The sequence below is a fragment of the Puma concolor genome, chromosome D4 (genome assembly GCF_028749965.1).
Source record: "Puma concolor isolate L17-30 chromosome D4, mPumCon1.1.hap2, whole genome shotgun sequence".
In the NCBI taxonomy this organism is placed as follows: Eukaryota; Metazoa; Chordata; class Mammalia; order Carnivora; family Felidae; genus Puma; species Puma concolor.
This window is the reverse complement of record NC_141679.1, coordinates 28,448,915-28,475,092: the sequence shown is the minus strand read 5'-3', so window position 1 is coordinate 28,475,092 and position 26,178 is coordinate 28,448,915. Positions and strand designations below refer to the sequence as shown.

At 47.6% G+C, this 26,178-nt stretch overlaps 1 protein-coding gene across 7 annotated transcripts in view; it reads right to left on the bottom strand.

The window, feature by feature from the left end:
• Nucleotides 1–10,001: 10,001 nt before the first annotated feature.
• DAPK1 (death associated protein kinase 1) overlaps nucleotides 10,002–26,178 on the bottom strand; it is a 186,912-nt gene continuing 170,735 nt past the window's right edge. For all 7 annotated transcript variants that reach the window (XM_086685143.1, XM_086685140.1, XM_086685138.1 and 4 more), the window contains exons 21-26: nucleotides 23,376–23,564; nucleotides 21,270–21,467; nucleotides 19,945–20,083; nucleotides 18,411–18,531; nucleotides 15,403–15,591; nucleotides 10,002–12,497 (exon numbers count right to left, since the gene is read on the bottom strand). In XM_086685143.1, the coding sequence (XP_086541269.1) occupies nucleotides 11,265–12,497; nucleotides 15,403–15,591; nucleotides 18,411–18,531; nucleotides 19,945–20,083; nucleotides 21,270–21,467; nucleotides 23,376–23,564 (2,069 nt within the window). In that variant the 3' untranslated portion in view covers nucleotides 10,002–11,264. The remainder of the gene's footprint in view (nucleotides 12,498–15,402; nucleotides 15,592–18,410; nucleotides 18,532–19,944; nucleotides 20,084–21,269; nucleotides 21,468–23,375; nucleotides 23,565–26,178) is intronic.

Sequence of the window (26,178 nt, the reverse complement as noted above, 5' to 3'; positions counted from 1 at the left end):
TGAGGAATTGACTAGACAAAGAAAGCTTAACTTTGGGAGCTTCAATTAGTAAGGAATTCTGAACAGAATTTGGGCGGGGTGAGAAATTAGGAGAAAGTAACAGGGTGTGGATACAGTCTTCTTTCTGAGCTCTGAATGCCCCTGTCTCTGGTGACGAGAATGTCTCTATCTCCTGGTGCAGGGAGGGCGCCTGCCACAAGGAGAGTTCTTCCCTGCTCTCAGGGGACCGGGGGAGGCCCCGAGTGGCCTTCTGCACAGGCTGTTTCTTGAGTAACTTTTAGTCATCATAATAAATATGCCAAAGTGGCACATTTTAGGGCCGCCTGCCCTGGGCTCCTTTAACCCTACATCCAAACACAATCATATTGGAGGTTAGATCTTTAACAATGAATTTTGGGTGGTACAGAATTCATGGCAGAGAACACAAATTTATATGGGTGAAAAGTGCATCTTTCTTTTATCAAGCACTGACTGAAAATTGGCATTCCCTTCAAGTGTGTTTGTCACCAACAGACTGAGGTAGTATTTGTAGTACCCACGACTTTGTGATCATGAGAAATCACATAACTCATGTGATCATGTGATCATGAGAAATCACATAATTGTAATCACAATTACAAAATCCACATAACTTACAAAATTATAAATGCTTTTCAGTACTTCCAAGTTACAGCACTTAGAAGATCCTCTACTGGAGGCACTCATATTATCATGTTCCCTATTTCATTTTTATATTTTGATAAATACATTTCAATGCCCAATCGCCTTATAGACTTCAGTATATTATGGCAGACACCTAAAAGCATTGTTGTGAGACAAGATCCATGGACATCATCACCTTGCCAGAATGCCAGAGCTGAGAGGCTCCTATTAGAGGGAAAACTATACATTCAGGTTGTTGGATTTGGGGTCACACTCTGCTGATTACCGGTTATCAGGATCACCCAGGATTGTCTCAGATGTAAGGTGTGGAAAGGTAAGCTGACATTTACCATGAGTTCCATTGAAAACAAAAGAGTTTAGTGACCACGGCCTCTAAATTCAAACTTGCAGGGCATTATACTTGGTGGTCAATACAGCACGATCATGGTCAAGAATTCTGCAACTATTTGAAGGAGTATGAAGCCTTCAAATTTAGGGCAAATTTGACCTAACTTCAGATAGAATTATTACCAATCCTTTTTTTTTCTCCCTAGAACTACACTCTATGGCATTCTTTTTTTGTTTTTGTTTTTGTTTTTTAATGTTTATTTATTTCTGAGAGAGAGAGAGAGAGAGAGAGAGAGAAAGGGAATGGGAGACACAGAATCTGAAACAGGCTTCAGGCTCTGAGCTGTCAGTGCAAAGCCCGACGTGGGGCTCGAACCCTCAAACCATGAGATCATGACCTGAGCCAAAGTCGGCCGCCTACCTGACTGAGCCACCCAGGTACCCCTATGGCATTCTTTTACAGACATTCAGAGAAATTTGTTCTGAAATAGACAAGTAATTACTTTCTAGTTTGTACATTAAAGGTTACAAAGATTTCCCTCTTGAACAGATATTTATCAAAAGAAGATGGAAAAGTGGCCAATAAGCACCATCAAACTACCCAATATCATTAGTTATTAAAGAAATACAAACTAAAACCACATTGACATCTCTACTACAACTACTAAGATAGCTAAAATTAAGAGGACTGACAACACCAAACGTTGCTGAGGGTAGAGTAAAACTGGAATTCTTTTACATTGCTAGTGGGAATTAACAATGGTGCAAAGCTGGATGAAGAGTCAAGGACTAAGGTGACCTTGGAGACTGTCAACCAAACCAGCTTCCAATCCTCGTGGCTTTCTGCCATGCTTTTCTTTGCTTAGTTGGCCCCCAAATGTGCTCAATGCACTGAAATAGGTCACCTGTGGGCAGAATGTTGGCAAAATGCAATGCTGAGTCCAGGCTTCGCCTTGGTGAACTTTGCTCATCAGTGATCCATCTGGGAAGCCGGTGTTCTTCCCCTTCTTCTCTTTCATGTTCTCAGAACACTAATAACAAAGTCAAAAACGACTCTCTCAAGTTCTAGTGGGTTCACTCTCCAACTGGTCCTGGGAAACTGGACTCGCTAGTAAACATGAGTGAATAGTTACTTTAAAATTTCAGTGGGTTGAAAAAAATTTCAGTGGGTTGAATGCCAGTGTCATATGAATGCCATCTTCCCCCCCACCTCCAGGAACTGAGGGCAGTCTACACAGCACACAAGTGTTTGCAGGGGGCGGACAGGAAATACGCTGCTGCAGGGAAGATGTACAGCCCGCTGCACCCCTACTTGCTCAGAGCTCATGATCTAGACAGGTGGGGCAGACACAGGGTCCTGGCTGGCTGGTCACACTCACAGGACTCCACCAGGGAGCTGGACCCCAGGTGGTCAGCACTGCCCTTGTGAGACCACCCACCGCCATCATGCCCAACTTGTTCCTTGTTCTTTTTCCAGGAGGGGGTGAGACACTCACCTGCTCACTGAGAAGCAACCTTGATTTCTCTTTATCCTGGTAACACATACATAATAAAAGTGACCCCTTTAACCATTTTCATTTAGTGCAGTCACATTATTATGCAAGTGTCACCACGATCGATCTCCAGAACATTCCTCATTTCAAACTGAACTCTGTCCCCATGAAATACTAACTCCCCACTCACTTTCCTCCCAGCCCCTCAGTTTCAACTGTGATGAGGATAATATTTTTGGAAGGTTTATTTATGTTCATTTTTATTTACTTTCTTAGATGTAACCTGCCCGTGATTCAACCAGAAGCATCCATTGCCTATGGAAGGATTAGGAGTAGTAAAGAAGAAATGTAAATAAAAGTCAAATGTTCCAACTATAGCTTCCAAAACCAGATTTTGAGCTCCTGTCTTTCAATAAAAAGCCAGGCTTTATAGAGAGAGACAGACTGTTCTAAATGCCAGAAGCTCCTATCTTTGGTGGGTACCTAGGATATACTGACTCATGCTTAGTTTGTCTTCCACTGTTCATCTTTAGATGAAAGAAGTCAGCAAACAGCATCATTACTGTGTTAACAAATGTTTACTTGGCTGGGGCGCCTGGGTACTTCAGTTGGTTGAGCATCAGACCCTAGATTTCTGCTCCGGTCATGATCTCATGGTTCCTGAGTTCGAGTCCCGTGTCAGGCTCTGAGCTGACAGCATGGAGCCTCATTGGGATTCTGTGTCTCCTTCTCTCTCTGCACCTCCCTTCTCACGCTCTCTCTCTCTCAAAGTAAATAAAAAAATACACAAAACAAAAGACAACAAATCCAGGTGTCTATGTGATCCGAAAGGAAAGACAGGGATGGGAAGTTCAGGCGGGAATATGAGCACTCTTATGGATTAAAACCTGCTCTTCCCATTCTCCATCCTCGAGTCTATGGAATAGAGACGCACTGACCTTTGTGTTTCATGACAGGGCCATGGTCTGACATGTGCATGACTCCAGGTTTCCTGCTAACACTGAGATCTGTGAGAGGGTTTCAAGAGCAGCCAGAATCACTGGTCTTCCCAATGTGAGGCCCACCTGCAAACACAGGGTGAGTTTTATAGTGTCAGGGGATGGGATCCACGTGGCCACGAAATATTTCATGGGCAGGGGCCTGTGGGGCTTTCTCTGCATTTCTATATACAACACAGAACAAATGCTTAGGGACAAATCATACAATAAAAAGCTTTAGAGCCCCAACTGCCCACAATGATCTCTGATCACTAATGATGACCACTGGATGATATCCTTAAGATTAAATTATTCAGGGGTGCCTGGGTGGCTCAGTCAGTTGAGCATCTGACTTTGGTTCAGGTCATGATCTCATGGTTCATGAGTTAGAGCTCCGTGTCAGGCTCTGTGCTGACAGCTCAGAGCCTGGAACCTGCTTCAGATTCTCTGTCTCCCTCTCTCTCTCTCTCTGCCCCTCCCCTGCTCATGCTCTGTCTCTCTCTGAAAAACAAATAAACATTTAAAAAATTAAAAAAAAGATTAAATCATTCAAAGGAGATAAATATCCGTTATTTTAAGACTCTAACATTCTGCATTTCAAAAAAATTATTCTTTTTGTTTATGGCATCACAATGTTTTAGAAGTGTTTTTTGTACTTTGATGGTGACAACAGTAGGGAGCTATGCTGTTTCTAAGTGGTCTTACTTTGGAAAATAGTTTCAGCCCCCCATGTTCTTCATGAAATCCGACTATTCCATGAAATTTCCAAAGCATGGGAACCACTGACACACAGTAGGGCTGATCAGCATTCAGGAGTCAGCAAATGAGGCTCATCTTCATTGGAAAACGGTTTCAGGCTCTAGATTTTGGATGCAAAGAGTGGTAACATTTATTTCTTATTTTGAGGACAGAATTCTTACCAAAATGGTGAAGGAAACCTAATCAAGCCTGAAGTCTATCATTGTCCTGTTCATGGGGGATAATTGAATGTCACCAGCAAAAAGCAATCAGATAAAGCCACAAATCTGAACATTCTACAAGATAACCAGTTTTGCATGTTGGCCCTGGGGCTGGGTATGCTCTACACGGAGGGGTCTTTAACGGCATCCCCACTATTACAGCCCCTGTTGTCTGATAAGGCCCCCCAGTGTTTTCCCAATGGGAGGGCGGGCAGGGCTCAGCCGGACAGCAGGCTCCCAGGCACAGAGAGGTCAGGAGGGGCTGGAGAAGTGGGGACCTTGGCCAGGTGGCAAGGGAGCCTCACACAGAGAAGAGCCCAGAACACTAGTGAGGCTGCGTCCCCAGCAAGGGGAGCCCTCAGAGGATCTCAGCCCCTCAAACCAGACGGAGAAGGACGTGGACCCCCACAGACTGACTAATAGTGTTGTCAGTTAAACGAGCATTCAAATGAGTCAGCAGGTGAGAACTCCATGTGTCAGAAAACCCTGCAGCTTAGATATGAAAAAAAACCCAAACATGACGGAAGTTCCTGGGATTTGAAACCAATCCTAAAAATGTGTGTGGCATTACCAAGAATGAGTTTAAAGCCAAAAGTTCTAAACTATCAATAACTATAACTACATTCTTAACTAACGTATTTTGTCTTTCATGATGGGGGAATGATTGAGCTTTCTTCCCATTCTGTTCAGAGTGATATTGTAAAAGCTCTTATATGTACCAAAAAATGAGGTAAGAAAGTATCGTAAGTTGTATCAACACTTAATTAATGAAATAATGTTTTCTGGGGGAAGGAAAACCAAGCAGAGAGAACACGAATGCACTTTTTTACTCAGCAATCAATCCTTTTCTCTAGGATTTTAAGCACGTGACTAAAGCCTCCCCCCTCCAAAGTTTCATGTCCAATCCAAAATACAGGGGAAAATGTGCATGAAGATGTTCACTCCAGCTTTATGTGTAATAGAGAAATGACTGAAATATTCATGATGGGGACAGGTTAAGTCAACAGGGATATGACAACACTACTGGTGTCACGCAGCCATTAAAACTGTACTTTCTGAAGAGTTTCCCGTGTGAGGACTGGTCACAGAATCACATGATTCACAGGAATCGCTCTCGGGTGACTGGACTTCCCTTCTTGGAAGACAGAAAGATTATCTTCCGCACTGGCTGCCATGTAACCCGAGGACTCTGCAGGACCCCGTGGGGCTCACACAGGGGCGGGGATGGCGGGGAGTTGGGGGGCAGAAGACAGTCCTCACCCTGCTCTGTGAGTCTCCCTAACTGTGGGGAACAGGCACTCGTGGATGAATCGGTGAGGGTCATGGCTCTTGGCCAGGAGAACAGGTCACCAGAACCAGAGAATCCTATATCTCATGAAACACAGACACAAATATACACACACTTAAACACAACACACACATACACACACATTTATAGACAAATGCACATGTATGCATACACACTTTCATGCTACACATATATACATGCACAGTCATCACACACACACTCAACACACACACACACACACACACACACACACACACACACACTGCATTACCATACAAATACTTAGCACAGAAGAATAATGGATCCCCAGGTGTGGGCAGATGTCCTGGCACTTAGTCTGAATTGTTAGTAATTGATGGCACAATTTTGTCTAAATCACTAAACCCTCTGTTTCTAGATCTTAAATATGAGGTTGAAGCAGACCATCTCTAAGTCTCTTCCAGTTGTAAAACTGATTTCATAGGGATAAGACACATCATCCACCAAAAGCTGACCTCAGTCCCCTCTGTGCCCCTGACAGGAGTCCCGCAGGCTGGAGTCACAGCCTTGGGCACCCAGCCAGGCCCCCTCACCAAATATCAGCCCCAAGAGGGAGAGCCCATCTCAGGGGAACCTCTGCTGTAGAAACTTGTGCAACTTCTTTCCTGCCCCTCCTCCCCACGCTCACACTCTTCACCCTTTTGGAGCAAAGACTTGGCCCTGTGAGCAATAGTCATGACCAGTAAGCATCCGAGGTTGGGGTTCTGGGAGATTAGCAGCTGTCCCCTGGGCCATTTCTCGCTCTTGCCACACACATTTCCAGAGGTGCCCATGAGAGGGGACTGACCACTCCTTAAAACCCTTTCCAGGGGCTCCTCCCTGGCCATCCCTCCTCCAGGGTGTTCAGAGGGGAATTGCGCTCCCGTCCTTGTCCTGGCTCATGTCTGGAAGCTGCTGAGTCCCCAGCCTGAGGGGGTTGTGGCTCCAGCCTCTCAGCAGCATGCAACTTTTGGTTGCAAAGCTAAAGTCTGCTCTGACCCTCAGGTGGCCAGCCAAAGCACAGGTACAATCCTTGAAAGTAGCCCCCAGAGCCAACTTGTCAGGCACTGTTGACTTGAGCCTGGTGACCCCCTGGGTGACCAGGCACATGGGTGAACCTGTCTCTGTGCCCTCTTGTGAGCCTGGGGCTGGCACTCACGATACCTGCTCAGCCATGGTCTGGAGACAATGAGTATGATAACCGCGCACCTAATAAACAGTTTGGCTCAGTTAAGTCCCCAAGAATCCAGAGTCCGGACAAGACTGTGGTGCCATCCCACATATGGATTCAAACTGGAAAAAAAAATTGAAAAACAAAATAGAAAAGTGGCCAAATCAAATTCTTACCTTTTTCCTATAATAAGCACTTTAAAGATTTTTTTTGAAATAACAAATACCAAATTCTTCCAAACAGCAATCTGTCATTTTTTCTATCCCCCCACTCCACCACACTTTAGAGCCCTGTCTTCTGGACACACTAAACACAGTAGGTAATCATGCATGTTCCTCCGGAAGCTTAACCGTTAGGGAATATTGTTAGGTTTCAGCTTCATGTTTTTAAATCTCCTTTTCTTAAAATTGTGGTAAGAGAGACAGAACATAAAATCACTCACTTTAACGATACCTCCCTGCAGCGTGCAGGGGTGGTGACTATACGCACAGCATCCGTCTCCAGAACAGTTTTCACCTTGGAAAACTGGAAATACATTCGACTCGTCAGGAAGACATTCCATTTCCAGGCTCAGCTCTCCTGATGTCCCTGTGGGTTTTATAGCCTGGCTGCCATCTAGGGGCTGTTTATGCAGGAACAGCCAAGCTGGCTCTTCATCTTGGAGGGGCTTTTCCAGGGTCATACCATGACCAAGGGCAGGCCACCCCAAAATGTGCCACTTTGGTGTATTGGTTACAATAAATAAAAGTTACGCAAGAGACAGCCTGTACAAGAAGGGCACTCAGGGCCTCCCCGTGCCCCTGAGAATGGGAAAGAACACTGGCTGTGAGAGACACCCTCCCTGTGCCAGGAAATAGAGATATTCTAGTCACCAGAGCCCAGAAGGCTGTATCCACAACCCTGCTACTTTTTCCCAAATCTCAACCAGCCCAAATTCCGTTCAGAATTCCTTACTAACTGAAGCTCCCGGAATTAGCTTTTCCTGATTCTGTCAGTTCCTCACAGATCCACTCTCTCTCTCAAAAGTAAAAAAAGTAGAGAAGTAGAAAAACTGCACCTCGGTCATTTCCGTAGGTCCCGGTCTCACGATTGGGCCTCAGTGTGCACATAATTGAACTTTGGTTTTCTCTCTTGTTAATCTGTCTGGTGTAAATTTAATTCTTAGTCCACCCTGGTGAACTTGAGGGTGGAGAAGAATTTTTCCTTCCCTTCAAGGGTTCAGTAAGACCAGGGTAGACTCAGGACACTAGGGGAAGCCGATCAGTTTCGACATTTCAGTGAATCCTGTAGTTGTAATGATACCCCTTTCCGCAAACTGTCCGCCAGAATTCCCACCCACAGTTCTGATTCGTTTTGTGAAAGGTGGGGAATCCAGGTTTCTGAACAAATCAGAGCCACAAAAGTCTGTCACCACTCCATAAAAGCTTGGGGTCCCTGGGAAGCTCCTGTCCATAAGGGGACCTCAGGCACCGCAGGGCAGCCCAAGGTGGACTTTGTACCAACAGGCAGCACAGCACAGAGAACACGTTCCCTGTGCATCTCACATCCACGCTCATAGCAATGGTTCCATGAGAGGCTTTTCTTTCTGGCCCTCATGCAGGGGGTGGAGCTGGCTACCCACAATGGGACTTCACCAGACAGTTCCAGTCTCACCAGAATTCATGTCCCTGAAGACCCCAAAAGTCCCCAGGAATGCCGGCCACCACCTAATCCCAGGATGTGGCACTGAGCTCAGTCGCCCATAATCTCTTCAGATCTGGGTCGTAATGATTCTTACTATGGTTTCAACATTTCCGGAGCCCAGGTGGCCCAGATCCTTAAGAACACTGGCACCTGCATTAAACAAGAGTATAAAGATTTGCAGCACTTTGTGTTTTTTTAATGTTTATTTATTTTTGAGAGGGAGAGAGCACGAGTCGGGGAGGGACAAAGAGAGAGGGGGACAGAGGATCCAAAGCGAGATTCAAACTCACGAACTGTGAGATCATGACCTGAGCCAATGTTGAATGCTCAACTGACTGAGCCCCCCAGGTGCCCCAGTACTTTGTTTTTATTTGTCCAGCATCCTGCCTCTGCCTATTCCTCCTATTAACACAACTCCCTTCTCGGGGAGAATGGCTACTTTCCTCACCTTGACCCAGGGTCCCCGGGGCCAGGCCCTTGCAGAACTCCACCTCCCTTCCCTCCGTGTTTTGTGTAGGGCTGCTCTGGGACCCAAGGTTGCCCCAGTCACATCCTTCTCTGAGATTTTACATACAGGTGATACCAGAGACTTACTCTGTGCCTGGGGGTTTCAGTGGCCTGGTGTCATGTCACTCCCCTGTGACACTCTTTGAAGCAGGAGAGAGTGAAGTAGCCACTCAGGACAGAGGTGACACAGGATAAACGCGTCTACTTTTGTAAGGTGACCACAGCTTCGATCTCAGTGCCATCCTTTTCAGGCGTGTCTATGTAGCTTTTAGTTTTATTTCATTCATTTATTTTCCTAATGTAACTAGACCGTGTTTATTGTGGACAATTTGGAAAAATGGAAATGAGCCCCACAGAGAAAATCATTACCGTTTTAATCTTTTTCCTTCCAAACTTTTTTCTTTGTCAATGTATTTTTAAAAAGTCTTGAGGTTTTACTAAATGCAGGTTTTGTCACTGAGTGCTTCCATGCAGGTCAAAGCTGGCATTTCCAATACATGGCCTGGGCCACGGGCTCTGTCCGGAAGGACAGAAGATATGCGTCTTTGGCAGTAGGTTTATCTCTTACTCCTGTGGGTTGGTCCCCGCACCTCTATACAGACAGAGAAAGCTCCCCACAGGCCTGGGGCGGCACTCAAGGACTCCAGTGGTGTTTGGGTCACCCAAGGACAACAGAAGGGATTCCCTGTTTCAAGTGACAACAGTGTGAAAACCATCTGGGCTCTTCCCGCTTCCCCCTACCATCCCCAACGTTAGTACTAATGCCCCCCCAATGAGCCAGCTGTTTCCACACGGGAGTTTAGGTTAACTGACTTTCTGGACTTCAGTTTGGTTTGCCCCGCCATGTGGGGTTTTGGTGACTGAAGAAAAAACAGAGAAAAAGGATTCCTTTTGAATTAAAGACCAACAATCAAATGCAACAAGCAATAGTTTATTTATATTTTTAAAAAAAGAAAAGAAAAAAAACAGAACAGAAAAGAAAAACCAACATCTTTTTACTACATTGTATAGATTAAGTAAAAATACCTGTATTCATATATATGTATATACATAATGCATATATATATATATACACACATATACACACATGTAATGTAACATTAAAATTACACGCTTCTCAGGACAGAAGAATTAGGACATGTTCCCTCACTTCAACTTAAAACTCCATCACTACTTAAAACCACTGCAGGAAATCTTGCTTCCTCGCCTTCTTTGTCGGACTTCACAGACAGGAAGTCATCGAACCAGGATCTACATGTGAAAACCATCTGCTCCACGCAAATGACAGCAGACTGCCACCGAGCAGGAGTCAGGGGTCTGCTGAGTCCTCCCGCAGACCTTCCTTTCCTGCAGCTGTGTCACCTTCTACCTGAGATGAGCGGGAATGATCAGCGGACACTCTGCGGATTCCGCGTGGACGTGCAACGTTGACGTTTACACAAGAGCAGCAAGGATGTGTCTTACCATGAAAACAACACTGTGTGTGAAATCACTCTAGAAGAGGATTCCTTCCTCCCCTTTCCGTATGAAATGAAACACAAACATTTCTGGAAAAACCACAACTCAGGGGGGAGCACCTCAGGCGGTGATCAGCAGACAGCAGGGGACAGAGAGGGAGCGTTCCCTGGATGGTCTCAGACACAGCCTCTTCTGCAAAGGCCTCACAGGTTGTCTGTCAGTCAGACAGTGGGATTCCACACATGGGAGTCTGTCCTACAAATATCAAAGGGATAAGACGAGGACATGGTCTGACAAGGAAAAGACTATAAGAAACACATTTGGGATATATGTGCTTTTTTTTTTTTTTTTTTTTTAGGACAATTCATACAGTAGTTAAAAAAATTTCATTGAAAAGTTAGGAATTCCAGTAAAATTATCAGTAAGAAGCAAGGTGCTGGCGGATGAGAGATGATCTAGGACACAGGGAGGAGGGATACTGGCTTCTCAATTGGCCAAAGGACAGGCTGTGGTCTGCTCTGTAACTACAAAGACCATTCACACACAGTGGAATGTGTGGGAGGAGGGAGGTAGTGGCAGAGAAACTGGTGAAGCAGGAGGGAGGGCGGGGACCTTCAGGATGTGGGCACAGGGAGGGATGCCGGAATTTCTGCCGGGACTATGGGCTGCATCCCCCTGCTCTGCAGTCCGAAGACACCCTGCCCAAGCCAAAGGCTGCCCTCACCGGGACACGACGGAGCTGATGGAATTATAAGATGTGCCACTGTTACAGCTGGAGTCATAGGCCTCCTGGCCATTGCCATCGAGGTTGATTTTGAACACTGAGGACGCCTTCAGTAGAAAGTCTGCTGCGTCCCGACGCCCCAGCTCCCGCAGTTTGGACATGAGGACGCCGACCGTGCTCTCGGGGTAGGAGGCCCATTCCCGGAGCAGAGCGTGGACCGGGCTTGGGAGGAACTCCTTGGAAGCTCCGTTATTGGTGTTGTACTTTGCCACAAGGTCGGGGAGACCCAAGTTCATGGCCAGAAGGCACCAGTCCTTCCCCATGGGGTCGGGCGGGTCCAGCAGACGACACAGTTTCCTCCGGGTCAGGAGGTTCAGATCTGATGCATGGATGTCCATCCCTAGGCTGGCCTGTGAGTACACGTCGTGACACCCAAAGCACATGATGCTGCTGAAGCTTTCCTTGTACCCACCCATGGTGTTAGTCAGCGAGGTCTCCTTCAAGGTCTGCGCCCGGAAGAAGTCCCGTGGCTGGTAGATCATGACAGGCTCATGGTGCTCCCTCAGCTGCTGGGGGCTCAGGTAATGCTTCACTGTCAGCAACCCTGGGAGAGTGGTGGCCATGACGTTCTCCATGGTGCTGCACACGGAGTCCAGGAGGAGGCAGCACTTTATCTTTTCCGTCTCTAGCCCTCGCACCTGCACCTCAATGCCCTGGCCGTGGTTGACCAGGAGCACCAGCAGCTCAGCCCCGCGATTGGCAATCTTGCAGCCATTCACCCAAAGGCGGATGTCCGCATCTCCCTCGGTGCTCTGCTGGTGGATCCACCGACAGAGGTTCACCTGGACCTTGTGAAAGATGCCACATGGGAAGGGGGTGAGGTGCTCCACGGGGACGATACGCACGCCCCCGTAGACCCTCCCCTCATCCTCCTCATCTGTCCAGGAGCGGTGGAGGTTGTCAGTCTTGATGAGGGCAGGGATGTCCACCATGGTCCCGCTGCTCAGGTCCCGGGCACAAATGTCCATGGCATCTAGGATCTGCAGCAGCTCCTCCACATCGCTGTCAGGCACCAGGCGCTGAACGTCCTCCACAGTGTAGCGGCCTCGGTAATGGTGCAGGGCCCGTGGGGTCTCCACGGACAGCAGCTTCCCCAGGACATTGGTGCAGAGCCAGCGGGGGTCCAGGAGTAACACGTCCTGGACCGTTTCACTCTGCATGATGTTGATCTGCCAGAAGGGACAACAGGAGGTCACACACGGGAACACAGAGGGCCAGAGGCACCAGCTGTTCAGAGCACTGAAGGAGGCGAGCAATGATAAAATCTGTGCACATGTTGCAAAAAACGACCCAGGGCATTCATGGATCTCAGAAATCACTGAGCCAAAACGCCAGCTTGAGAAGGTCATAAGAGAGATTCTGAAAGGACTACCTTCGACTTTTTAAAAAAAGGTCAAGGTAATAAATTCAAAGACAAAAAAGAGAGAGAGATGGCAGGTAAATGCAAGGAGTAAATTTTGACGGGGCTCTACATCCCAAAATACACGAATAAAAGAGAAATTATTGGGACAAGTGGCAAACACTGGAGAGCGAACTATACATTCAATAACAAGGTCACATCTATGTGCTTCTGGGATGTGATCATTGTATGGTTATCCTCAGCACTCCATCTTGTTCACGTCCACTCGCTGACGCCCTCGGCTACGTGTTCCCGGGGCTCTTGGAGACTGATATACATACCTTAGACGTGCCCGCCACCGCCAGGAGGGTGAGAAGCTGGCTTTGCCCCGCCCCAACCCTGGTAGATTTGTTAAAGATAACAAAGTCTCTCCCTTTCCTGACACACAGGTGGAGCCAGGAGATCTAATTCGATGTTAGAGGTCAGTAAGTTGCACACGGACTCTTTGATCTCACCGCACTGGCCTTCTGTGCAACCCTCGCTCTATCACATCTGTAGACTAAGGTCCAGACTTTGTGGAGAACAGCAGCACAGCAGGATCATTGCCTGCCATATCTCCCCGGTTAGGAAGTTACCCCAATTAAAACTGTGTAAACTATAAGGAGTCACCTGCTCTGTTTTTCTGGTCTCAATGTGGGGGATACTTGACTGTCCATCCTCCACCCTGTAACAGTGGGAAAACACCCCGCTGCTTAGGAGATCCAGGCTAAAGTACTGAGGGTGAAATGTCAGGATATTTGCAGAATAAATAAGTAAATAAATAGAAGAGAAAGAGACAAAGCCCATGGAGCAAAATGTAAACAACTGGTTAATTTAAGTGTGAAGTAGATGAAGATTCTTTGAGCTACTCCTGCAACTTCCCTAAAGGCTTGAGATTTTTCAAAGAGAGATTCAAACTGTTATATGAGTCCACGATGTAAAATTTTAACACGCATAAGAGAAAAGGTCTGGAAAGCACCCTGGAGAGGGCAGAGAGGAAGGAGACTATAGTAGATGGCCAGAGGAGACTTGGAGCTTACCTGACCCCTTTATTTCTTTAGAAAGCAAAAGTCTGAAAGAAAGAAATATGACAAAAAGCAGAGACAATTTTGGTCTCTTTGCAACACTCACCCTCCTCTCCTCCCTCCCTGCTCAGGGCCAGGTCTACACACAGTGCTGACCCAAGGGACACTCTGTTCTCACACGGAGTCTGAGGCTCTTCACTGTTTGTACCAAGAGTACTTTCTGGTCCACACTCCGGTGACAGCTTTGAAACACCCTCTGCATATGATTCTGTTCAAACCGGTCCCTAGGTTGACAGTTCCTAGAGGGTAGAGCATCTATTTCTTGATAAGGCATTTGGTGGGGACATCATCTGCAGTTCAACCCTGGGCACTGCCGTCCCCTCAGTATCACGGGAGACAGGCTGAGACACTGGCCACACTGGAGGAGGTTAAGGGGACAGATGACCAAGGGCAGTGAGGGATCCGGGAGCAGAAACAGGTATCATGAGGATAAGTGGTGAGATGTGTATAGGACTCGGGCCTTCCTCACTAGCGGGCAGTAATAGCACTGGGGGAGAGGCTGGTGGCCAAGCAGAGGGGGCCACCTGACCGATATCTCCCTTCCTTACTCCTACCATCAAGTCTTCACTTCATCACTCACTGAAGTCTCAAGGGCGGGGAAATCTACCAGGCAGAGAGAGAAGGAGACGCAGAATCCGAAGCGGGCTGCAGGCTCAGAGCTGTCAACACGGATCCCCACTTGGGGCTTGAACTCACAAACCATGAGATCTCGACCTGGGCTAAAGTCAGACGCTAAACCGACAGAGCCACCCAGGCACCCCAAATTCAATGACTTTAAAGTACTGCTGGAGAGGTCTATAGATTACTGGTAGTTTCAGTGAAGTTCAGAGGCTCATGCTGTCACTGCATGACACTCTAGTTCAGTTGTAATTTCAGTTGTAATTTCAAGTCTCTATGATTTACACGCACTGGCCTCAAGTCAGAGGTGGGACTGAGACTGCACAGGAAAGAAGCTCCTGGGGTCTAAAAATCTCAGAACTGCTTCTGGGCTTTCACGTTCAGAACTGCCTTTCATGGCCCGGACTAGCCTAAACTGTCCCCGGATGTCACAGGACAGAGGGATACAAAGGCCAGCTCCCCTCTCCCGGGATGCAAATAGAACAGCGATCTGGATGCCACATGAGTGGGAGCAAAGATTCCCATTTCTGGGAAAGGCTGTCATTTCTGGGGACACTGCTTGCTGGGCCTTAGTGTCTCTGGACAGGCTCTTGTCAATGCCTTTTTTGGACCATCTGTGAACCCAGGAGTCTGTGTGGAGCAGATAACAGCCCAGGCCAGAGGCTGCAGGAATCACAGCTAAGCAACAGACGCCCCCGGAGGAGAGGAGAGGCCCAGATGCCCAGTGTGGTAGAAACTGTGCTCCCTGACACAAGCTGGAAAACAAACGCATCAGAAGAAAACCAAACACCAGCTCTTAGGGTGCATGGGAGAGCAGAGAACCGCAGTTCAGAAGATCACCGAAGCCTCTGTGATCGCCACATGTCTGGATATATTATGGGTCATCGGGCAGTTTCCACTCTGCCTCTCCCGGCTCAAACCACCTTCACAGTGGGGACAGAAACCAATCTCCCGAGCCCCTCCCAGACCCCTGCCTGGTCTCCAGCCCCCTACCTCGCCAGCACTGTGGAGCTGCTGGGCTATGCGCCTGAGATCCCCCTCTCTGGCCAGGGGGTTCAGCTGGTCTTGCACATCGTACACGAACTGCTGCAGTGACATTAGTTGGTTGGGCCCGTTGAGCTTCCTCCAGGAAGGCAGCGTGGAGATGATCTTCTCACACAGGTGGGTCATCGGAGGGCAGACCTAGGACACGCAGCACAAGACAGGTCAATTTGCAGCTGAGGGCACTCCCTTGGAGATGGTAGAAAGCTTGGCGCTCTTTCCTGCACTATTGCAAAAATACTTCAGATGAGTTAGTGCTTTTTGGTTGGGTACCGGGCGGTTCTTTTGTTAAAGTGTTGCCTCTAAGCAAAATCCATTTGCAAGGGTAAAATGGTATGGATGCTTTCATTTCTTCTTCCTTTTTTTTTTTTTAACATTTGTTTATTTTTGAGAGACAGACACAGTGTGCATGGGGGAGGGGCAGAGAGAGAGCAAGACACAGAATCCAAAGCAGGCTGCAGGCTCAGAGCTATCAGCACAGAGCCCGACGCGGGGCTCGAACTCATGAACTGGGAGATCACGACCTGAGCCGAAGTCGGACGCTTAACCCACTGAGCCACCCGAGCACCCCATGGATGCTTTCATTTCTATTGCTAATGATTAAACAGGTGGCAAGGCTTCACAATAATGCTCTTGGACTCAATCACAGTGTTCCCCAACTCCTAAAGTTGTGCGCCCCCTCCCCCCTCCTCGGGAGTGACTGTTTCAGCCAGATGATGGTTAATTTTATGAGCAAAGGAAGAGGAAAAGAGATGAACTGTCATCAGCAATACTGTAGTGGGTTTTTACCAGTATATTAAGTATTTGTGGGATTGCTGTGGAAATACTATTTCAAATTAGACTAATTCTTGGTAATTGGCTTGAAACAGCTTTCTTTTTTCGTAATTTGTTAAAATTCTTATTTGAGTATAGTTGACATGCAAGGTTACATGCGTTTCAGGCATGCAACACAGTGACTGGACAAGTCCGTAGGCTATGCTGGGCTCACCACAAGTGTAGCTATGGCACCTCCCACTATTACAATGCCATTGACTAGATTCCCTATGCTGTGCCTTTTATCCCTGTGACTTATTCATTTCACAACTGGAAGGCTGTATCTCCCACCCGCCTTCACCCATTTTGCCCATCCCCTCACCCCCCTTGAAATAGGTTTTTAATCGTTTAATTTGATGAAATAAATCATCTATGTGACAGGCCCATATAATCCACACACCATCCTAATTAAAAACAAAAACAAAAACAAAAACAAAACCAACCGCTGCTCTACATCATTAACCAGGCAGTCTCTTCTCGAATCCCACCTTTATGTCAGCTAAATTCCACTCCCTGTTTCTAAAACAAAGTTCCCAAGGATAAAGGCAGTCTGTGGTGGGTTCTGCCTGCTTGGCCTCAGGAATTGAGGGTTGGGGTTGGGAAGCAGACAATCTCACCACACCTCAGCTCAAAACTTCAGGGAACCCCTACAGCCTATCATAGAGGCCCTAACGCCACCACCACCAGGTGGGGAGGTGCTGGTCCTTCACAGACCTCTGTCTCAGATCACTGGCCACTGCTCTCTGCGACTGGCTTCCTCTGAGCTCCCCCAGACTACTCCCCACTCATCCTCTCTGCCATAGTGGGGCCCCCATCAGAAGGCAGGGGCCAGGCAGGCTTCAGGAGAGCCCAGAGTTTTCTTGAAGATTCCAAAAGCACGTCTGGAACTGGAGCCTGGTGCTGTGAATGGGGGCACTTCCCAGCAGAGAAGGAGTAAGCTGTAACTGGAGGGGCCACCCCCCACCCAGGGAAGGATGGACACAGCCTCCTCATCTACACGCAGGCTGGGGCAGCAGGAACTTTCCAGGGAACATTTTGCCCTTGGAGGTGTTTATCCTTTCTCATCAGTTGGGGAGAACTTTTTGAATATTATAGATTAGAAACTTACGTGTCAGAGGCACTGAGAGTCATTTTTCCAGCCGATTTCTCCTTTTAACTTTGTTTATGGAGTTTATTTGCCAGAAAAGAAATTTTAGCTTTTGTAATGTCAAATAGGTATATTTTCTGTGAAAACTTCTAGGGTCCTCGATATTGCCGAAAGGGTTTTCCAAAGCACAATCAAGTTATTTTAAATACACATTCAAGATACTGCTGTTTTTTTTTTTTTTTTCTTTTTTACATTTATATGTTTGAATCCACCCACAATCTATTCTGGGGATTTGTAGTGAAAAGAATTCAATCTCACTTCATTCTAGACTAATAGCCAGTCGTGTCAGATCACTGATGAAATAAACATCTTCCCCCAAACTGAAATAATACCTTTGTTTTCTATTAAATTTCTGTAGATGTTGTGCTTTACTTCTGTATTCACTAATTTATTCCATCTATTGGTTTCTTGATTTTGGATTTATTAGTTACACAGCCTTTTACAATATGCCTTATTTATCCTTCCGCTGAAATTTTAAGACAAAACACCCAATTTCCTCATTCCCATGAGTTGCTGGCCGGTACCGGACTAAGTTTATATAACTTGCGAAAACGAAACGTTGAGTAAGATCTTGCCCTCCACGAGCACATTTCAGTTCGTTTGAGTATCTATTACTTTATGTCCTTCAACAAATCTTGCTGGTGATGGTTCTTCTATTGTTCTGCATTTTCTAAGCATTTCACAGTAACTCACTTCTGGGCAGTTTTTATGATTTGTAAAAGGCAATGTCACTTATAAACTAATCATTAACACCGTCAGAATCCCATATGCTCTAAGGTGGGGCCCTCGCTCCTAACTTCCCTCATCTCCCGGCCACATCCTTGCTTCTCACTTTTCATTCCTTGTTGTAGACCAGTGGGACACAAACACAGCCATGCATCCGCCTCGTGCTGGGTCCCCTGAGAACCGAATCTAACCAAGAGGAGCACGAAGAGGCCAGCTCCGGGGTGACTGGATGGTCTGGGCAAAGGTGGAGCTACCGGCTCTCCAGCACACTCACCGAGACAATCTGGCTCCGAATGTCTTGCAGGTGACTTCGCAGTACCTTCATGTCCTTAGAGCCCGATGCGCCGGCATCCAGAACAAACAGCTTGTTTGAAATGTGAAGATCGTTCCCAAACCTAAGGGAAGGGCAGTGGCCTCATCAGGGTGATGCGGTCTCACCAGGTGTCACCATGGACACCAGGCCCCTGTATAGCGGACCTGAAGCCAGAATGTCCTGGTGACTTTGCAGAGGCTGCCCCCTCCCCACTGTCCACTGGCTGGTCATATTACGGTGGTGTGAGGCCTGGGACCCCTGAGCTCCTAGTCCTGTGGATGGGGGGGGTGGCTCAGGTTGCACAAATTGGCAGGGACACAGTATGTGAAGACTTCAGGTCCCCTGATGCAGCACAGGTGAGGCCCATGCTCTCACCTCGGATGCTGGGAGGACGGAGGCCACTACAGAGGGATGGGTAAGAGCAGAGGGTAGGCATGAAGGCCACTCCCTCAATGGAAAATACTAGCATGAGCCTTCTTTTTCCTATCAGGAGGACAACAGGGAAGTGTCTGCATTAGATAAACCAATAGTTTGTGTTACTGGAGGATTATACAGAGATGCAGCTTCAACGTTTTTTGGCCAAACACGAAGTAAAACCACACGTTTCTACACCGTGACCCATGCACATTCATACTGCTCAGTGAAACAAAAGTTTTCCATAAATGCTTGCCAGGAAAGGCACTCTGGTATTTTCCCCTCCTGTCCATCCCACTTTCGTGACCAGGTCAGGACCCCCAGGTGACTGTCACGAGCCCCTGGTGAGTGGCAACTTAGACTTTGAGAAGTACTACTCGGTGGTAAGATGACAATCATCAGAAGAACTGAGAGCCAACACAACAAAAAGAACCGCGCATCTGTGTCAGGCATGGTGACAACAGTCGATGCTACTGTATTATACGACTAACACTTGCTAAGGGTTGAACTTAAACATTCTCACCCAGAATTCAAACTTCTGCCACGCCTGTGGAAATTTTTTACCATTTTCCAGGGGGCGGGGGACAGATTTATTGCCTACTTTTAGTGACTCAATACATGATCAGTTCTGAAGTCTCAAAAAAACAAAAAACAAAAACCATTCTCACCAAAAAATAAATAAAAAGCAAAGACAGAGAAACATGTGAGGTGACAGATGTGCTAACTAACTAGACGGGCGCGTCCTCTCATAATGTGCATCAGATCACCGTGACACGCACTTCAAGTATCTTAAAATACGATTTGTCGATTATAATTGCCTCCACAAAGCTGAGGACTGACGCATGCAACTCCTAACAGAAGGTCCCCCGGGCAGTGGTACCGGGAGGTGAGGAAGGAGGTGATAAATCTGTTGTTTTACATCCCGTGGCCTTTACTTTGGTTGCATTTGTTGTGTTTTCAGCGTTTTGATAAAAAATGAAATGTACGCCACAAAGCCAACCAAGCAAAGGAGGCCTTTGATTCCTTCCTCCGGTGTCCGTGAGCTCTGTGAGATGGCCCCTGTCCCCAGCCGCGCCCTCACCTGTTCCTGATCTCCTTCAGCAAGGACGTGTCCTTGTCGTACCCGAACTCGCCTCCAGCCGGCCGAGGCACGTTCATGATGTCGGCGTGGGTGGCCACCAGCACGACGTGGAGCGGGTTCTTCAGCTTGCCACCAAAGGCTGAGGGCAGAGAACAGACGTTTCACAGGCCGGTTGTCCTTCCTGGTTGTCTCCAAGGCAGGTAAGACAGGGCGTGCTGGCCAGCCCGTGTGCAGGGTCACCTCAAGAAGGCCCTGGCGCAGCCAAGAGTGGGTTTCCTGGTCCTCGGGGAGGGCAGCTCAGAAGTGGACCAGCACCAGAACTCAAGACAGGTTCTCAGATGTCCCCCCAAGTGGCCCTGCTTGCCCAGTGAGAGGAAATCTGGCTCTGAGCAAAGGCACCTTTCTAAGACCTAGAAAGCTGTGTGAGTACAGCTACACCCAGAAATGTCCAAAACAGGGACTGTGGCGGTGCACACAGATAGCCTCTGGTGGGGAGAGTGTTTTGGAAAGAAAACACCAGAAAGAATGAGAAAGAGAGGCAGAGTGGATGTACCCTGAGGGGGTTAAGTCCACTTATTTGACTTTTATAGGAAATCAAAAAAAAAAAAAAAAAAATTGATAGCCCAGTTGTGTTTCCACCATGAAAGGCTGCCCAATTCTGTTTTTTTTTTTTTTTTAAATTTTAATGTTTATTTATTTTTGACAGGGGGAGGTGGGAGAGGCAGAGAAAGAGGGAGACACAGAATCCTAAGCAGGCTCCAGGCTCTGAGCTGTCAGCACAGAGCCAGATGCAGGGTTCGAACTCACGAACCAGGAGATCATGACCTGAGCCGCAGTCAGACGCTCAACTGAATGAGCCACCCAGGCACCCGTCTGTTTTGTACAAAGGAACAAAAGCGTATTCCACGCTATTTTCTGCTCTAGGAATAAAGTTAAGATAATGCCTTCAGTCAATATGGACCCTTCCGTTCTGGATGGAACCACAGAATGAAGGGGGTTCATTCTGCTTATTAATTACGTATCATTAGGTAGAGAGACACAGAGGCCATCTCTGGGAGGAGTCCACCTCTACCCAACAAAAGTGACCACAGCTCTAAAGTATAGGAAGAAAGCGAGAAACAGCTCTCTAGAAATCCCTCAGACTTGGTCTCTGAGGCAGGAGAATGCAATCATGTAACAATTCCCTGGGGAAACATCCAGAGTGGGAATCTTGTCACAGGAAGCAACGACCAAGGAAGCCTCACTGTTAGCCCTGAGCTGTAGATCCCCCAAGTGGCTGAGTGGCCCACGGGAAGGGCACTCTCCACCAGGACGTGCTGGCTTACCTATGGGTTCTTCAACCGGCACAAGAGACTTCAGGAAATTCAGCCAGAAAATCACTTGGTTCAACTGGATCTCGTAGGGTTCTTCCAGACTGAAAACGATGACGTGGATGGACGTGGGATCATTTGCAGCAAAATAGTCATAACAGCAGAAGTACACTGGATTTCCAGAGAATTCCCACACACTGAAATCACCAACTCCTACAGACAGAATGAAGATTACTATCTGAAACAGCACCAACAAGTGCCAATCACCATTTTGCTTGCACCTTAGTGACCACCAAGGGAAAGAGTGATGTCCGTAGCTTCGACCTGTTTATCTTTGCATCTTCGGAGACACATGCATTCCATCTCTCCCCCCAGGGATTCCTCCTCACAAGGAAGGAGTCAGGGCAAGATGCCGCCTTGGGTTCCCCGTCAACAAACTCACACAGAGAACGTACATGATAAGATTCCGTATCCTCACATACGTATAAATTCTTTTTGGAACATGACAGGGTATACGACGTTGAACATAAAAGTCACTACGACATATAACTTAATTCTGGCTTAGTGATGACCACGTTCACCTTCCACAGGTGAGTTAGTGACCTATTCAGGTGGGTCAGGAGCCAGCAGGCTGCCTGCACAGGGGAAAGACACAACAGTTGATTCGCAGTTCCACACCTGAAGGATGTGGGTGAAAGCGTGAGGAGGTGGGGGTCCGTGAGGTCACCCAGCGTGGGGGGCAGCTGCTCCCACATACCTGAGTGTGGGTGCAGAGGGTTTTTGTAGAAGTGTCTGTGGGTGAGACTCTGACTGCACTTCCTGAGGCACCTGGCACCTTGCAGTGACCATCCAGACACAGGACCGCCCCACCCCTACATGGCCACGCCCCAGCAAGACAGTGACCACCCACCCACCAGCCTCTGGGGGGACATGGCAGGACCACTTACGTTGTAGGATTTCAGGCTCTCTTTCCCTAATTCTACCTTCAGTGCTTATTTTGGGCCAGAAATTCTGTAGTCAACAATTTGGAAGATCCGTGGCTCTTCTGGAGCCCCCTCTAGGAGCACACATACTCCTGGGGATAGGACTCTCTAAGTCTGGCAGCTGAGACCTTGGAGTGAGGGGTTCTGGAACACGGTCTTGAGTCCTCTGAGAATGGGGAGCACTGAGAGCCAGACCTGGGGCAGGAGGGAGTTATGGGGGAGCTGGGTGAAGGCTTGTGGGGTGCTGAGGACACACTTCTCCTCTCCCTATGAAGCATGCCAACTCAGCTCCGGGACCTCGGAGAGTACTCAGCTTTTAGGATAGCACAATGCCCATGGACTTCAATGCCACCTCACTGGGGCCAGCAGAACCTCCATGAAGATGCTCCCGATTGCCATTTTCTGAGCGCCTCTCCTGTGCCACTCTACCAGGCACTCGAATGAACATCGGCTCATACACTCTTCACAGATGAGTCTCGAAGAAAATGCTTGATCCCTGCTCTAAACTGCGTCTCAACAGGGCAGAAGCTGGTGTTCAAGTGACATGGGCCCAACTGGGGTTCCTGGGAGCTCGGAAGGTGCAGCACCAAGGATTCAGTGGTTGATGGAGATAGTAAACCTTCCCTGGTAACATTTAAAGTTTCACCCCCTTGGAAATGATTGAGAGCACTTGAAATTTTGCCTGTGGGGAAAAACTGCCTGTGCCTGTATCATAGCATCAGCCGTGAGTGGAGATGTATTCAAGAATCACTCTTCTCATACTTGCATTTGTCAAACTGCTAATGGGATTATATTTTATAAGTTTTCTCATCCAAGTGGATGTTTGGCTCTGCCTAGAAAATGTATTGATTTACTCAGCAGTCATTTATTAAGCACCTACTGTGTGCCTGGGGCTTTGCTAGGTGCCTAGGACAGCAGGGTGTCTGGTTTCACTAGGGGTATTGACCAGCCATGCTTCACTGGGTCATCCCAAGGTCACTTTGTGCGGCTCTTCCTCTGTCCTTCGTGGGGCTGTGACACATGCAGCGGGAGAGGCCCCCTGGGCGGGGGGGGGGGGGGGGGGGGGGGGGGGGATATTTACAGTCTGGGCAAAGGGACTCTGGGCGCACTCCCCGGTGCAGTGGGCGGGCTACTGTACCATTCAGATAGGCGTTCTGGATGTCGATGGCCTTGGTGGACTGGTCATCGGCCGCGCAGTGCGGGTGCTGGGGCGGGGCCACCACCACCTCTAGGGTCCCCCTGGTGAGACCCGGCTCAAACATCATGCTGCGGCTCCTGACGCTCACGTGCTCGCAGCCCGGGTACAGGTTGCTGATGCTCACGGAGCCTGCAGGAGGAGAGGAGGCAGTGAGACCCCGCCCAGGGCAGCGTGTGTGCGTGCGCCCCTCCCACCTCGCCATGCCTTGCCCCTGCCCACGACACTCTCACTCTCGTCCCCACCCCCTGCTGGGCTGTGTGGACCCCTCCCGTGTGCTGTGCGGCAGCGGTTCAGGGATGTTGCCTGGATTCTTTCTGGCTGCTGCACCTCCCACATCCCTTTCCTGAGCTGCTCTGGGCCCCAGAGACGGATCCCATGGGCTGCATCTCTGGGGTCCCCCGGCCACTTGGCTTCTGGTTGGGGTCAACCAACGGAAGGCCCTGGACAGGCTGCGGAGAGAGAAGGCCCAGGCGTCCCCCCCCCCCCCCCATCACTCCCAGCTGCTTCTCTGATTCCAGTTGTGTGTCTGTGACTCTAGACACCCGAGCGGCTTCACCCCTGGGCTCCAGCTTTCCCAGGAACATGATTTCTTCCTCTTGTCTTTACAGCCCGAAGGGAAGTAACGGCTTCCTTCTGTTCCAGGACTTGGATGCTTCACCGTCTCTAGAATGAGCCCCTGACTTTTGCCCAGGACACTGTCCTTCCATTAATGTCCCCACCTGGCCCCTGACAGATGCAGGTAAAGCGGTACCACTTGGTACATGAGATGGTGTTAGGTTGACGGCAAATAGATTCTACACAGTGGCAGGCTAGGATTGTCCAGGGAGAGCTGACAGGATTTGGTAAAAGGTAGGCATTCCTACACCTCAGTGAGTTTTCATTAGGAAAGAGTTTTTATACAATATTTTTAAAATAATAATTTCATGGTGGGGGGTGCCTGGGTCGTTCAGTTTGTTAAGCGACCCACTCTTGACTTGGGCTCAGGTAATGGTCTCACTATTCCTGGTATCAAGCCCCACATCTGGCTCTATGCTGACAGCATGGAGCCTGCTTGGGATTCTCTGCCCCTCCCTCTTTGCCCTTCCCCTGCTCTCTCTCCTTCTCTCACTCAAAATAAATAAATAAACTTAAAAAAAAATAATTTCACGGGGATATATTGAAATCATACAAAGAAAACATGATTTTTTGCTAACTGCTGACCTCTAGTGGTGAAAAGTGGCAGGGCAGGCCTGACGGAGAAGGTACCTTTGCACCCTGGACAGAAGACCCATATAAGCTACCAAAACTGAAACAGGAAGAAATAGAAAATTTGAACAGACCCACAACCAGTAAAGAAATTGAATCAGTAATCAGAAATCTCCCAGAAAACAAGAGTCCAGGGCCAGATGGCTTCCCAGGGGAATTCTACCTAACATTTTAATGCCTATTCTTTTGAAACTACACCAAAAAATAGAAATGGAAGGAAAACTTCCAAATTCATTCTATGAGGCCTGCATTACCTTGGTTCCAAAACCAAAGGCCCCACTACAAAGGAGAATTACAGACCAATTTCCCTGATGAACGCGGTCGCAAAAATTCTCAACAAGATACTAGCAAATCAAATCCAACAATACATTTAAAGAATTCACCACAATCACGTGGATTTATTCCTGGGATGCAGGGCTTCTTCAATATCCCCAAATCAATCAACGTGATACACCACAGATCAATAAAAGAAAGGATAAGAACCACACGAGCCTCTCAACAGATGTAGAAAAAGCATTTGAGAAAATATGGCATCCTTTCTTGATAAAAACTCTCAAAGGGTCATCTGGGTGGCTCAGCTGGTTAAGCACTGGACTCTTGATTTCAGCTCAGGTCATGATCTTACAGTTCATAAGGTTGAGCCCTGTGTTGGGCTCTTCACTGGCAGTGCAAAGCCTGCTTGGGATTCTCTCTCCCCCTCTCTCTGCCCCTCCCTGGCTCGCTCTCTCAAGATAAATAAATATACATTTAAAAAAATTTTTTAAACCCTCAAGAAAGTAAGGATAGAAGGAACATACCTCAACATCATAAAGGCCATATAAGAAAGACCCACAGCTAATATCATCCTCAATGGGGAAAAGCTGAGAGCTTTCTCCTTAAGGTCAGGAACATGACAGGGATGTCCACTCTCATCACTGTCATTGAACATAGTATTGGAAGTCATAGCCTCAACAGACAGCAAAAAGAAATAAGGAGCATCCAAATCAGCAAGGAAGAAGTCAAACTTACATTCTTCACAGAGGACATGATACTCTATGTGGAAAACCCTAAAAGACTCCACAAACTGCTTGAATTGATACACGAATTTAGCCAAGTCGCAGGATATAAGATCGATGTACAGAAATCTGTTACATTTCTACACACCAATAATGAATCATCAGAAGAAGAAATCAAGGAATCAATCTCATTTACAATTGCATCAAAAACTATAAGATACTAGGAATAAAACTAATCAAAGGGGTAAAAAGTCTGTACACTGAAAACTAAAGAAAGTTTATGAAAGAAATTGAAGAAGACACAAAGAAATGGAAGAACATTCCATGTTCGTGGTTTGAAAGAATAAATATTGTTAAAATGTCAATACCACCCAAAGCAATCTACATATTCAATGGACCCCCTATCAAAATAACACCAGCATTCTTCACAGAGCTAGAACAAATAATTCTAAAATTTGTATGGAACCAGAAAAGACCCCCAATAATCAAAGTAATCTTAAAAA